The 14,790-nt window shown below is 48.9% G+C and overlaps 1 protein-coding gene across 1 annotated transcript in view; it reads right to left on the bottom strand.

The window, feature by feature from the left end:
* Positions 1-9,498, bottom strand: part of LOC144128339 (putative peptidyl-tRNA hydrolase 2) — a 38,113-nt gene extending 28,615 nt beyond the window's left edge. Inside the window, exons 1-3 of the mRNA XM_077661671.1 lie at positions 9,361-9,498; positions 8,836-8,994; positions 6,360-6,449 (exon numbers count right to left, since the gene is read on the bottom strand). Of these exons, the coding sequence (XP_077517797.1) occupies positions 6,360-6,449; positions 8,836-8,973 (228 nt within the window). The 5' untranslated portion in view covers positions 8,974-8,994; positions 9,361-9,498. The remainder of the gene's footprint in view (positions 1-6,359; positions 6,450-8,835; positions 8,995-9,360) is intronic.
* Between the last annotated feature and the right edge of the window lie 5,292 nt (positions 9,499-14,790).

Below are 14,790 nucleotides of genomic sequence, written 5' to 3'. Positions count from 1 at the left end.
CCAAAAACTGGACTATTTCCTTCTGCATACCATTCCATGATCATGACTGAGAGGACTTGCTTAAGATAGACAGATTATAAATAGTGTTGGCTGCTATAGTTTTAATATTTGTTGCTTCCCTCTATTAAACACATTATGTGTTAGTTTTTTAACCATTTGCCTGTTGACAGCTAGCCTACCGCAAGACCTCCTCCTCTATTAATGTGCCAATAAACTCAAACGTGCTGCTGGCAACGAAGATAGCCAAAGTTTTTGGCAGTAGTAGAACTCAATAAATTTCAGGTCATGACTTGTCAAATATACATTGGGGCCTTTGTTTTCAGGTCTCATTTCTTTCCAGAATTCAGGGGGGGGGGGGTGTAAAAATCGGGCGATATTTTTTAATTCAAATTTGAGTACAAGTCACATTGTTCAGCAAAATTTACCACAATTTGGGTTTTTTAGGATCCTTTTTTAGCAGCAAAAATCAATATACTATAAGCACATGTTTTTGTGTGGGACACAAAATTCCTTATGTTTCGTTCAATATTTCACAAACAAAATGGAAATGACAGGCTGCACGGATAAAAACTGTTCATGAAATTAGATTTTTTTTTCTCATCTATTACAACTGTTTTGTTGCGTAAATTACCAATCTCCTATGCAGCACTTCGTGTTCATGCGAGACCTGTCCGACTTGTACACTACGAAAATAATCATCAAACATTACAGAGGCTATTTTAAATAGACAAGAGCCCTATATCAGGACATCGTTAGTGTGGACAGCACTTTATGCATGATGCTGAATAAATGCCTTTTCTGTACCCATGTTCTGGCCTCTCTCTACTAAAAGTTGTTTTTTGAACATACCTTCCAATTAGGTCACGTCATGAATAACAGGTGTAGCAGCAGCAGCGGACTTAAGGCGCGCTCACATTAGCGGGAAAACGCGCAACGCAGGGCGTTTTCCGTGTGCCGCTTCCCGCCCAAGCCGGTTTTTCTCCCGCGGACAGCCTGCTGTGTCGTCCCGCGGAGCGATGGGTTCGGTACCTATTTTTCCCGTGCCGGTGACGAGAACAGCCAATGGGCGCCGACCGTGAACCGTGACGTCGGTCCCAGTTCAGTGACCCCGACGGCGGAGGTGGAGGCTGCGCGCTTCCGGCCGGCCGGCCGGGCACTCGGCGGCTGCTTTGCCAGGGCGACGGGAGGGGAGCTAGCAGACGATCAAGACGACGACGCGAGAAAAGGGTGCACTTTCCAGTCTTCTCTGGTGTCACGTGACTATCCCCTTCTCTTTCTGCTCGTTCGGGTCCTCCCTCATGCCTCCTCTCTCCACATTCCAAGACAACCGCAGCGAGAAAACGTGCGCAGTGTGAGCGTCATTCTGAGGAGCTGCGAGGCAGCGTCGACGTTGACGCTGTGCCGGTGCGGGAAGCTTCCCGCTAGTGTGAGCGCGCCTTTACGCAGCAGAGCAGGCGCAGCACCAGCCGTCGAAGATGATGACGCCGAAGTGCGGTCGAATTGAGCTCTCTCCTTGTGCCCGCGTCAAGCGCCGTTCGGCTCCCCGCCATCAGACGTTCTAGCACTTGAACCAGTAAACTATACATTTCCTTCATCGTGCCGGCCTCATACTGCCGGTGAGAAACTGGTGACTCCGGACGTCCGCTCGAACAGCCGCCCCCACCATGGTCAACGCCGACGACAATGCCTCCGCCATGCTCGGTGACGGACCCTCCACTGTAGTCTCTGCGCTATCCCTTTGCCTTCCCCAGTTCTCGCCGGCCGATCCTCAATCTGGCTCGCTCAAGTCAGCAGCCAGTTCACTATTTGCCGCATCAACACCCAGGCGCAAAAGTTTCATCACATCGCTGCGTCGCTACCACCTGAGATTGCCGCTGAAGTATGCGACCTCCTCATAACTCCGCCCGCCTTGGCCCCGTTCGACACATTGGCTGCTGATCTCATCAAGCGAACAGCCATCTCGGAACACCGCCACCTGCAGCAGCTCATCTCCTCCGAAGAACTGGGGGACCGCAAGCCAACACAGTTGCTGCGGCGGCTCCAGCAGCTCCTGGTCGACAAGGGTGCCACCTTTGACCAAGCCTTCCTGCGTGAGTTTTTCCTTCAGCGCTTGCCGTCGTCAATCCGCCTGGTGCTTGTGCCCACCCAGGGGTTGTCTTTGGAGAAGCTCGCTGAGCTGGCGGATTCCGTCATGGACGTTCCCTACTCCACAATTTCTCTCGGCAGGCACAGTATCCCAGCCTCCCAGCCCGCCATTATCGCTTTCCTCCAGCATGGACCTTCAGAGCCTCCGTGACGACTTCCACGCCCAGATCACGCGTCTCTCCGACCAAATCGCCGCACTGTCAACTTCCCGCTCTCTTTTGCCTTCGCGTCACCAGGCCTCACCTTGCCGACGTAGTGCTACCGCACCTCTTCAAACCAGCGAGTGCTTGTATCACCGCATCTTTGGTGAAGCAGTGCGTCTGTGTACCCCTCCCGGTCGCTTCCAGGGAAACTTCCCACGACACCACTAGAAGCAGCAAGTGGTGTCACCATTTAGAACAACCGCTTATTCTTCATTCACGACGACATATCGGGCCTCTGTTTTCTTGTCGACACCAGAGCAGAGGCAAGCGTCCTCCCCTGCAGCATTACATCCTCACTTTCTCGCCGCACTGGCCCATCGCTACAAGCCGCAAACCTCACCCTCATCGCTACGTACGGCGAACATGCTCTCACACTCAATTTGGGCCTCTGACGTGTGTTCTGATGGGTTTTCCTCATCGTGGACGTACGTTACCCAATCCTCGGAGCTGATTTCCTGCGCCACTACAATCTGCTGGTCAACATGCACAGCAAGTGTCTCGTAGACGGCACGATGAACCGCTCTGTTCAGGGCCTCCGTTTTCGAGAACCGCTTGCCAAAATACCCAGCCCACACCAGTCGGCCTAGAGATCCTCCTGGATGAATACCCTTCTCTGCTCCGTCCTTCCAACTTCTTACTGCCCGTCAAACACAAGGTCACGCATCACATTGTGACCACTGGACCGCCCACGCACGTTCGAGCCCGTCGCCTTGCTCCAGACCTTTTACAGATCGCCCGCAACGAGTTCGAACACATGCTGGAGCTCGGCATTATCCAAACTTCATCTAGCCCATGGGCGTCTCCTCTACACATGGTACCGAAAAAATCCCCGGGGGACTGCCGTCCCTGTGGTGATTACTGCGGCGTCAACAACACTACCGTTCCAGAACGTCATCCCCTACCTCATATCGCGGATTTTACTGCTGCTTTGCATGGCGCTACAATTTTCTCTACAATCGATCTCATCAAAACCTACCACCAAATCCCTGTAGACCCACCCAATGTACCCAAAACTGCAATCATCACACCATTTGGCCTCTTCGAATACCTACGCATGCCATTTGGCCTCCGTAACTCTGGCCAGATACTTCCAACGCTTCGTGGACACAGTTTCAAGAGGTCTACCTTTCTGCAGGGCCTACATCGATGACCTCCTCGTATTCAGCCGCGATACGGAGCAGCACATGTAACACCTCTGGCAGCTTTTTCAACGTCTCTCTGATTACGTCCTGATCATCAACAGAGCGAAATGTGAATTCGGCAAGTTGGAGCTCAACTTCCTTGGCCACCGTGTCAACAGCGCCGGCATCCGGCCTCTCCCATCAAAAGTCTAGGCCATTCAAGACTTTCCTCAGCCTGCCTCAATCCGCAAGCTCAGTGAATTTCTCGGCCTTATCAATTTTTATCGCCGTTTCATCCCTCACTGTGCTGCACTCCTCAAACCACTGACAGACATGCTCCAAGGCAAGAAAACAAACTCCGCACAACTGACATGGTCTTCAGCTGCTCTGGATTCTTTCCAGGCTGCCAAAGCGAAACTATTCGACCTCGCTCTCCTTGCTCATCCGCGCCCTGATGCACCCCTACGCCTCATGACCGACGCCTCCGACTCCGGCGTTGGAGCCGTGCTCCACCAGCTCGTGGATGGTTCTTGACGAGTCCTCTATCTTTTTTTCTCGCACAAGTTTTCCGCTGCCGAAAGCCGCTACAGTACTTTTGGCTGTGAACTCTTTGCCATGTACATGTCTGTGCAATATTTCAAGCACCTCCTTGAAGGTCGGCAATTCCACATCGTCACCGACCACAAACCACTTATTTTTGCCATCAAATCGGGGAACGGTAAATTCTCGCCCCGTGAAATTCGTCACCTTTCGTACGTGGCAGAATTCACGACCGATATCAGACATGTGCGAAATCTTGACAATGCCCCGGCGGATGCTCTGTCACGTGTTACTGCTTCCCTCGCCTCTGCTGTTCCACCACTAAACCTCGACTTTGCCGCCCTTGCAAAAGAGCAGCAACACGACTCTGAAGTTATGGACCTTTGCAAGAACCCTCGTTTGCTGCTTCTCCGTGAAATTCTCCTCCCTTCGTGCCCTGTCCCCATCATCTGATACACTTCGACCGCCACTCCGCCCCTTGGTGCCCTCTGCCTTTCGTCGTCTTGTCTTCGATGTCCTCCACAGCCTGTCCCATCCTGGAATTCTAGCATCTCCTCTCAAAGCGTTACGTCTGGCCCGGCATCAACAAGGACGTGAGCGCCTGGGCCCATGCCTGCCTGGCTTGCCAGCAGTCTAAAACTCAGCGACACACGGCCTCTCCCTTTGGCTCGTTCCCTCCGCCGTCAGCTCGTTTTGACAACGTCCACATCGATATCTTGGGTCCCTGGCCGCCTTCTGCTGGACAGTCATACCTCCTTGCATCGATCGGTTCACTCACTGGCACGAAGCGTTCCCTCTGCCTGACGCCACCAGTGACACCATCGCCAGAACCTTCGTCGCCGGCTGGGTCTCCTGGTACGGGGTTCCCTCGACCATCACCACTGACCGTGGCGCCCAGTTTGAGTCTTCCCTTTTTAATAACCTTATGACTATACTTGGAAGTTCCTGAATTAGAACTACTGCTTACCATCCCATCGCCATCGGTATGATCGAACGCTTCCATCATTCGCTAAAAACATCCTTCAAAGACCAACTCGACACCACCCACTGGACTGCCTCCTTACCACTGGTTCTGCTCAGCCTCCGTGCTACACTGAAACAAGATCTTCATTGCACTCCGGCAGAACTTGTTTTTGGCTCACCCCTGCGTCTTCCTGGTGAATTTTTCGAATCTACCGATTCGTCTACAAGTCCCGACCCTACCGATTGCGTGACGCAGCTCCGCTATTTTTGCCGCCATCTCAGAGCGCCACACCTTCAATGCCAGTCTCGACCATCTTCACATGTTCCATCCGAACTAGCGACTTGCACGCACGTCTTTGTTCGCCGAGACTCTATCCGCGAGCCGCTTCAGCGCCCCTACGACGGCCCCTTCCGTGTACTGGAAAGAACATCGAAGTTCTTCATCGTCGGCATTCATGGGCGCACTGACAACATTTCAATCGACCGCTTGAAGCCAGCTTTCAAAGAAGATGCCCCACCCACTGGGCCTTCATGTGTGCTTTCTCTGCCCCCCACCGGCCGGCTGCCCTCCTCTGCCATCTTTCCCTGCCACTCCTCAGAAGGGGAAAGTATCGTTCCGGCTCCCAGCTTCACCGGACTCCTTCACTAGCAGGGGGGGCCTCCTGTAGCAGCAGCAGCGGCCTTACGCAGCAGGAGTAGCACCAGCAGTCGAAGATGATGGCGCCGAAGTGCGGTCGAATTGAGCTCGCTCCTCGTGCCGGCGTCACGTGTTGTTCGGCTCCCTGCCATCAGACGTTCTAGCACTTCAGCCAATAAATTCTACATTTCCTTCATCGTGCCGGCCTCATACTGATTGGCACAACACAAGTACCGAAAGAGCTTTAAGATCACCAGTTTAACTGATAATTCTGGCTAATAAGCGCAGGATAACGACCAATTGTCGTGTGGTGTCTTCAATTTTGTTCAGAAAAACTTATTCTCTATGCCCATTCATATATACATATACCTTAACGAGTAACTCATTCCCTTACTCTTGTGTGTTTTCTAGAATGTCATTTTGGGGAAAGTCTGGCTTAACCAAAAAATGGGTTCAGGGTGCAAGAACTGGGTAAAACCCAAAATTGAAGAGCTCTACATATACATTAGCAATGCAGCAGCCACTATTAACAGGGCTTCCACATTTGAAATTGGCATCCTCATCATCATCATTTAATATGGTACCTTGCAACCAAGTCCACACCCCACAATCAAGTAACTGCCGACCCACACACGCAGTGAACCGACAATCACCTATGTTTCATCCTTCCATCTGCCAGAAAAAGAATGGAGGTCCTCACTGGCCCACTGGTTAATTTCCACTTTCATAACACTAGTTAGTTTCACTCACATCAAGTGGGGCATCAATGTCTTCATCATTGTTTTCAAAGATCCACGCAGCTGCAAAGTCAGGGCCTTGGTTCCCAGTGTAGTAGAGGGCCTGCAAAGAAGTGAACATGGACGGATGTTGCCCACAGAAGATCGTACAAGACACTCAAGCAATGGAGACAATGTTCTTTACTCTGGTCTTCAAGCATCAGAACAGCAGAAAAGATTTAACTGGCGTCTCACCAGACTGCTTAGCCAAATGAGTACCATGCATTCAAAGCACGTTCCCTGTATCATTATACTGATAATCAGCTGCTATTTAAACACCCCACGATTTTAAGAACCTCTGCATTTTTGGGTGACCGCGTTTTGAGAAAAAAATGCATAGGGAGGCACTGAATGAGAAGCTCGACAGTTTAAGGCTGGAAAAAGAATAAATAATAACAACTAAGGAGGGGCGGGGAGGGAGGCAAAGAAAAGCCATAAATTCACACTAATAAGAACATACAGAACACTGAGATATGAGAACCAATCCTTCCAGCAGTATTGTCAAGGTGGAATGCAAGCAATTAATGTAAATCAGCATACACATACTTTCGTATTTTTACATTCACCCATGTTTGTTTTCCTGTTTACTGGGTTTAACGTCTCAAAGCGAATCAGGCTATGAGGGATGCCGTAATGGAGAGCTCCGGATAATTTCGACCACCTGGTACACTGGTACACCTGGTCTTTAATGTACACTGACGTGGCACGGTAAAGTACTCGCATGGTATGGTACACAGGGCTTGTCGCATTTCGCCTCCATCGAAATGTGACCGCTGCGACTGGGTTTTAACCCGCGTCTTTCGGGTCAGACTGAGGCCCATAACCACTGAGCCACCACAGCGACTCATTCACCCATGTTTGTAACACAGAGGACCATCACAAATATATGCTAAGCAAGTGGCTGCACATCATTCTCACATTTCAGACAAGCAACTGCGTATAAAGAATGTTGACCTGTCACTCTGACTGTCTGCATTTCATTCTAGCCTGACCATACTAGGTCATTTTTGAAGGCAGTTAAATAATAGTACAGGCATGCTGAAGCTGCTGTCCATCATTACTTATAAAAAGTGTGCTCGTAGCTACAGCACACAAATGACCATAAAAAAAAAAGGAAAAAGAAAGAAAGCTGACAACAAGGCAACGTCTCAGGGCCTTTCAAAACTACTGAGTTATACATAATGTAGGCTAAACGTTCCTTATTAAAAACAATGCGAGTGTTGAGGAGTGTCACATTTTGGTGATTTGGCAAGCTAGCATTGACTCTCAACCAACCACGTGTAATCTCACCCCTCATCAACAAACCATCTCGCAAGGTTGTAACTACCACGATCATTACTAGCAAAAGGTGAAATGAGAAAGAGAAAGCAAGTGCAATAAAAAGATTAAGTTTGTGCTGCCACTGCGAAAAGAAATGTGATTTGAAGAGGTCTTCATCATGAACGTTCTTTACATTTTCGTGAAACTGAAAACCAGACCCAGCAATCTTTTTCTCAATTCCTCCAGTCTGAAGAATTTCACAATAATTTATGGCAATAGCTACAACTAGCACAAACTTTACAATACAAGGCAGAGCAAGACAACTGAATGGTTTGTGTCACAGGGCTTCCTTGTGCAGACAGCTCACGACTAGCAAGGGACTTCCTACTAATAATGCCATCTAGGTTAACATACAGTATACTGTTCTTAGCTCATGCTTGCAATTCATGCCAAATGGGTAAACACAATTCTTGCCCCAACTTCATCACTGCGGCTACATATTTTTGTATGAAGTGGTGTCTCTTAAGAGACTAGTCCTGTCTAGCAAAGCTCTAGAATGAGCTGTACAGTTTAGGTACTTTAGTATAGTTTCCAAAAGACATGAAAACAGGCAGTTCACTATATTTTCATTCATTTTTTTATTATTTGAACTGCTTGATTTTACTGTTGCTCATGTGAAATATGAACCAATACATCTTTTCTGTTCCTCTGAAGAGGAAGTGTTTCAAAAAGTTGGCTACACAATGTACAAAAGATTTCACCATATGCAATCAGATAGATGCAGTTAAGGGCAGAGTAAAGTAGCAGAATGACTGGATTTCAGTAATATGTTTGACTGCATGCCACATGCTTTGTAGGTTATCTAAATGATTAACTTTACTCGCACAGAGCTAATTAGCAGATGTAGAACCATCTTGTTTGCACAGTGCATGGATGAAAACTAAGAACAATTTTTTTAAACAAATAGGTGGTGCATCATCGGCCTAACAGTTCAAAGCGTAAATAATGAGGCACTGACGCACCCGGCAGAGTCCAAACTAACGAAATGTTGCCGCCTAGTTCGTAAAATTAAATAGCCATTACGGCATGCTTGCCCATCACTAATTGGTCCCTCTTTAATCTAATAAAGCACAGTTTTGTTTACGAAACGATAAAAATACGCCATCACTTAAGCTCCGTCGCCAGCTCACCTTTACCGCAGCGTTGCGACTAATTCCCATTCCCATGAGGACTTTAAGGTGGTGCTGGTTAGGTGTCCATCTCGCAGGCTGCGACTTTGGGGACATCGGGTTTTCCTCACCGTCACCCGCTTGCCTCTCGTCCTCCATGGCAGCGACTGTTACCCTACCCTAACGGGCACAAAACAATATGAAGCACGTGCAAGCCAACGAGAAAGCACGAAAACATGAGACTAAATTCAAAGGTGCGTATTCTGGTCACAAAGAACTTATGAAGTTAGTGTTTTTTAGTCAACACAGCGATAGTCATGGGATTCTTAGCAGATGTTTCAAGGAAACATGCTTGCTTCTGCGAGCGGTGGCTAAAAGCACTGCGTCTAATAAATTCTGCATGAAACGCGAAACGACGCACACCACTGGATCGACGTACCGCTCAAAACGTCAACCACCAGAAACTGCACGCCTAGGATACGCACGGCCATTTCCCAGTTATATGACGATCACAAGCGCGGGGAATAATCCTCTGCATACACTTACGTGAGGAAGTCTGTTCAAAAGCAAGAAGCAATAGCAGTAAGGACCTACGGTACGCTTGATACGGCACTACAACTGAGTCGCGTAGCTCAGCTAAAGTCCGCTCCCCGCCCAAGTCCGCCAAGTCCGCGGCGGCAGCGCTATCCCATTGTTGCCTGATTTGAAGCATGTATTCGCTTAATGTAGCCAAATAAGAATGCGCTTCGCATTTTGTCAAGACTGCAAGTGTCCCCAGTACATCTGCTATTTGTTTCGTCACGTCTTCCGTTACAGGACTTTTTCGGTTCTTTGAACGGTATCTGTGCTTATAACTGCATTTTTGCCTGAAATTGAAACCGACCTACTGAGCCCACTCAGTGCCGAAGCCGGAGTACCCATGCAGGTTCGAACCTGACCGTGTCGGCCGCGTTTCGATGGAGGCTCCGGAATAATTTTTACCACCTGTGGATCTTTAACGTGCACTGACATCGCACAGCACACGCGCGCCTTAGCGTTTCGCCTTCATCGAAACGCGGACGCAGCGGTCGAAAATTGGTTTTTGGGGAAAGGAAATGGCGCAGTATCTGTCTCGCATCTCGGCGGACACCTGAACCGTGCCGTAAGCGCCGTGAGAGATGGGATAAATGATGTACTGAGAGAAGAAAGAGGTGCCGCAGTGGAAGGCTCCAGAATAAATTCGACTACCTGAGGATCGTTAACATGCACTGACATCGCAAAGCACACGGGTGGCGGTGAAGTGAAGGCATAAATTAAAGAAAAATGTGCAGTGGCACACGGGCGCCTTTGCGTTGCGGTCCTCCACTACGATACCTCTTCCTTTCTTGTTTCACTCCCTCCTTTATCTTTTCCCTTTCGTCGCGGCTCAGGTGTGCGCCGATATGTAAGACAGATACTGGGCCATTTCCTTTCCCCAAAAACCATTTTGCATTTCCTTTCCCCCAAAACCAATTTTTCCGAACTGACATTTTTCCTTCACCTTTGGGATTGATATTCAAAGGGGCTCTGGAAGGGACTCTAATATTAAAGTTGCAATGTGCCTGGGATATGTTGAAGAACAACGCTTCACGAATATCCTCCAGCACGAATTTTTAATGCGCTTTGTAGAAGCTGAGTTATCTATAGACAGAATTTGAATTTCAGCGCCTTCGCGCCTTCTCTCCTCTCGTTCCTTTTTACTCTCTGAAAGGTGGGCGCTCCTCCCCCGCCCCACCGCCGGGAGCAGAGCTAGCTTCCTGACCCGCCGGAGCTGCCGCAACCGCAGCCGTAACCGTTAGCTCCTCACCAAGAACCATTGGAACCAATTGGTTCCAATTGGAAAGTCCAGTTGGAACCAATTGATTCCAGTTGTGTTAACGCAACAGCGTTAAGGGCCCCGTGTCGCAGAAAAGCCGGTGTCGTCGTCGGCTGCGTTGGCCGTGAGCGAAAAATCTCTCCTCCCAGCAGCCAGCTCAAGGTCCAAAGAGACCTAGTGAGCCACGCATGCCGGATGGCCAAGGACAGTGGTGCCTTGGACTAGGGGCGCCAACCACGCTCAGCCTGGAAGACATCGGCAATCTTCGGGCAAGCAGCAAGACTCCTTTATTAGAGCAATAAAGTTTCCCAACAAACACAAAACCTCCTCAAGATCTCCCAGAAATATCCCATCCGGACATTTGGAACGTCCCCAGGAGGTTCTCATTTTAACCGAAGACGTCCAAAAAACGTCCCTACAACTAGTGTCCAGAAAATTGTGCGTCCCAGGGACGGCCCCAAAAGGTTACTGCTAGATTTCTCGGCTCTGGCTCGATAAAATAATTTCTTCTTTTTCGTGCAGACTTCAGGCATCTATGCGCACATATGTGCCAAGTTTCAGGCACATGCTTACGTTACAGGTGGTGTAATACATCTGTCCACTCGCGTGAATGCTTGCTGGCTTAGCCATTCAGACTTACCTGCAGTTTACATCAAATGTGCTTTAACAAGGTGAAAATTTGGGCTGGTTGGTGCATGATCTTGTGACAGGAGCAGCGCAGCACGAGACAAAGAGAGAGGCGGGACACGACGCTGAATAACAACCGGATTTTTAATGCACGTTCGTCGAATATATACATCTCGCTCGTATAAGAACGAAAAGAAAAAAGCATGAAAAATGCATAAGATGTACTCGTGGTGCAATATTAAGACATCGCACGCAGATAATCAATTTCTCTGTCACGAAGCGCTATTGAATGTATGCAGACGCATATGTCGCTCTTTGGTCGGATGTTGAAGGCTTCTTCAATCTCCCTTATCCGTTGATCAAAATACGACGGGATGACCATTGTGCTGGTAAGCTGCGGAGCGCATTCATGCTCTCATCAATGTTTTGCTAATTCACTGCTGATGGCGCCCTTTAGGGATCTTTTGTGCTCTCGAAGCCGTTTATTCAAACAGCGCCCTGTTTGACCAATTTATGTGCGTCCGCATGACCGAGGTATTTCATAAACCCCGCTTTTCACACATTTCACATGTTTTTTCAGTATTTTTTTCTTGCACTGATTTTTTTCTTTGCTCGCTGTTGACTTTGGCGCACAGGCTCCTTAACTTGTTGGGTGCTGACATGAGCACTTTTACACCAGCTTTTGCTCTTACCCTTTTTAGACTGTGGGAAATGCCATTAATGCAAGGAATGACCGCGTACGGCTTCCTTTATTCTGATGCGGTTGTGACATTTTCTGCCTCTAGATGCTTGCAGAATCCGTTCTGCGACACTTGATAGCAGTCACGTCGGGCAACCTGCTGTTTTCAGCCGACGGTTCTGGTGTCAAAACTGCCTTGAACCTCATGATGACAGGATCTCGTCAATGCGGCTCTCATTGCTGTTTTTTTCTACCCCTGCTTGATGATCTTGGAGTGCGCAGATGTGTAGGGGAGCAGTCCTTTCTAGCTTCGTGGTCCGTACCGCCAGCATATGTGAGCGCCTAGAAAGGCTAGCGTCAAGTCAAGAAATCGCATAACGTTGTTTTCTGGGAGTGCACTTGTTATTTCGAGCCCTAGTTCTTCTAGTCCTTAGCAAAAGTAGCAATGAGAGCCGCATTGACGAGATCCTGTCATCATGAAGTTCGAGGCAGTTTTAACGCCCAGAACAGTCGGCTGAGAGCAGCAGTTTACCCAACGAGACTGCTATCCAGTGTCGCGGAAGGGATTCTGCAAGCACTTAGAGGCAGAAAATATGTCACAACCACATCAGAAGAAAGGAAGCCGTACGCGGCCATTCGTTACATTAATGGCATTTCCCAGTCTCAAAAAGGTAGGCGCAAGAGCTGGTGTAAAAGTGCTCATGTCAGCACCCAACAAATTAAGAAGCCTGTGCGCAAAAGTCAACAGCGAGCAAAGAAAAATCAATGCAAGAAAAATCGCCGAAACAAAAAACATGTGAAATGTGTGAAAAGCGGGGTTTAGGAAATACCTCTGTCATGCGGACGCACCTACATTGGTCAAACAGGGCGCTGTTTGAATGAATGGCTTCGAGAGCACAAAAGATATCTAAAGGGCGCAATCAGCAGTGAATTAGCAAAACATTGCAGAGAGCATGAATGCGCTCCGCAGCTTATCAACACAATAGTCACCCTGTCGTATTTTGATCAACGGACCAGGGAGATTGAAGAAGCCTTCAACATCGGGCAAAAGAACGACGTATATGCGTCAGCATACTTTCGATAGCGTTTCGCGATAGCGAAATTGATTATCTGCGTGCGTTGTCCTAATCTTTTACCACGTGTACATCTTATGCGTTTGTCATGCTTCTGTCCTTTCCTTATTGCACGAGCGAGATGTATATATTCGATCGAACGTGGATTTAAAATCTGGTTGTTAGTCAGCGTTGATTCCCGCCTCTTTCTTCTTTGTTTCGTGCTGCGCTGCTCCCGCCACAAGAACATGAAATATGCTAGAATTTTACACACAAAGCAAATATGAATTCAAAACGTCGCCCGATCCCGCCCATATAACAGGAAATAGCAGCGCAATACAGATGTAATTTCAGTTTATTAGATATGCTCTTTGCATTTAAATGAATACAAATAGGAGACGCATGTGTATGCACCACTTAACACACAATGTACGGAGGACTACGACACCAGCAAATAATAATGGCCAAAATTTTCTCTAGCTCTGAGAAATCTGAAAAAAAAATGGAGCAATAAAAACATAATACAGGCTGAAAGTTGATGCACATTAAGCAAACATTCTAAAGGGGTACAAAAGCATATATGCACACGCAAAAGCAAACGCATGTAAAGAGCAACCTGGGTGCCAAAAGAAAAGACGATATGGGCGTACGATACAGATACGCGGTTTCAGGTTACGGATGTCCTGCAGGGTGAAACCTCCCTCTCGCTTTGCCTATTGCACGAGCCTCGGAGTAAGCTTGAGCGTGTTATCAAAACAGGAAGAAAAAAAATAATTCTACGAGGCGAAAATAAAAAACGAGCATAAACCACATACCTTGACGATGTTGCCAACAGAAACCCGGGGATGAAATAAAATGCTGCAACTATATATATGAGTTCAACGCAGCCTTCTGTCCTGCGCCTTCTCACGGTAAAGCGAACGCTCAAACATACGCGTTACATCCTCGTTACACCCCCGTTTTATTTTCTTGTGACTAAGTGTGGAGATAAGACTGCTTGGAGCCGGATGGAAAGGGGGACGTCGAGGTAGGAGCCCTGGCTCGCCGCACCCATGGTACAGCAGACCACGCGTTCGGCAGAATATGGCGTGGGAGGCGAGATCAAGGTGATCAAGGCACAAGTAATCCGGTGGGGCTGGGTTGGGAGTCAGCGACGCGAACACAACACAAACTATACCGCCGCGGCAGGTCGGCAATGTAGGTAGAGCAGGTTAATGCATGGGCACTCGCAGCAAGAGTCTGGTGGGCTTCCGAAGATCTCTCCCGCCTATGACCACAGTGGACGGCCACGCTGTCACCAACAACACGCCACATTCGTCGGAGGCGCTGAGGGATGCAGAGTGCGCGCTAAGAGTCGCTCATGGCCTTGAAATCCGCTGCCGCGAACGACGCCTGTAAGAGCGCCATTATGGCGTAGGGCCGTGAAGCTGTGCAAAAGACTTGCGATGCGCCGCGCGCCGCTGCACCAGTTCCAAAAGTAATTATGTGGGCACGCCGAGCTGCGCGGGAAAGCTGCCATGAATCCGCAGCTACGAAGTTCACGACAGCCAAGTGATGAGAGAAAGAGCTGCTGAGCGCTGGGGCTTGCGCGCGAGCGGCTAGGGGCTGCGCGAATACGTGTGCGCAAGATGGCTTCCGTTCAGCGAGGAAGTCGGGCGAGCGACGGGAGGCCCATTACTGCGCCTCTGCTGGACAGCGGCGCAACGAGGACTGCTGGTAGTTGGAGATGCTTGCAGGGACCTCCGCACCGTGCTGAAGTTAGAAACAATATAGAAGACGGGCAC

This window comes from Amblyomma americanum, chromosome 4, assembly GCF_052857255.1.
Source record: "Amblyomma americanum isolate KBUSLIRL-KWMA chromosome 4, ASM5285725v1, whole genome shotgun sequence".
Taxonomy (NCBI): Eukaryota; Metazoa; Arthropoda; class Arachnida; order Ixodida; family Ixodidae; genus Amblyomma; species Amblyomma americanum.
This window is presented reverse-complemented; position numbering and strand designations above follow the sequence as displayed.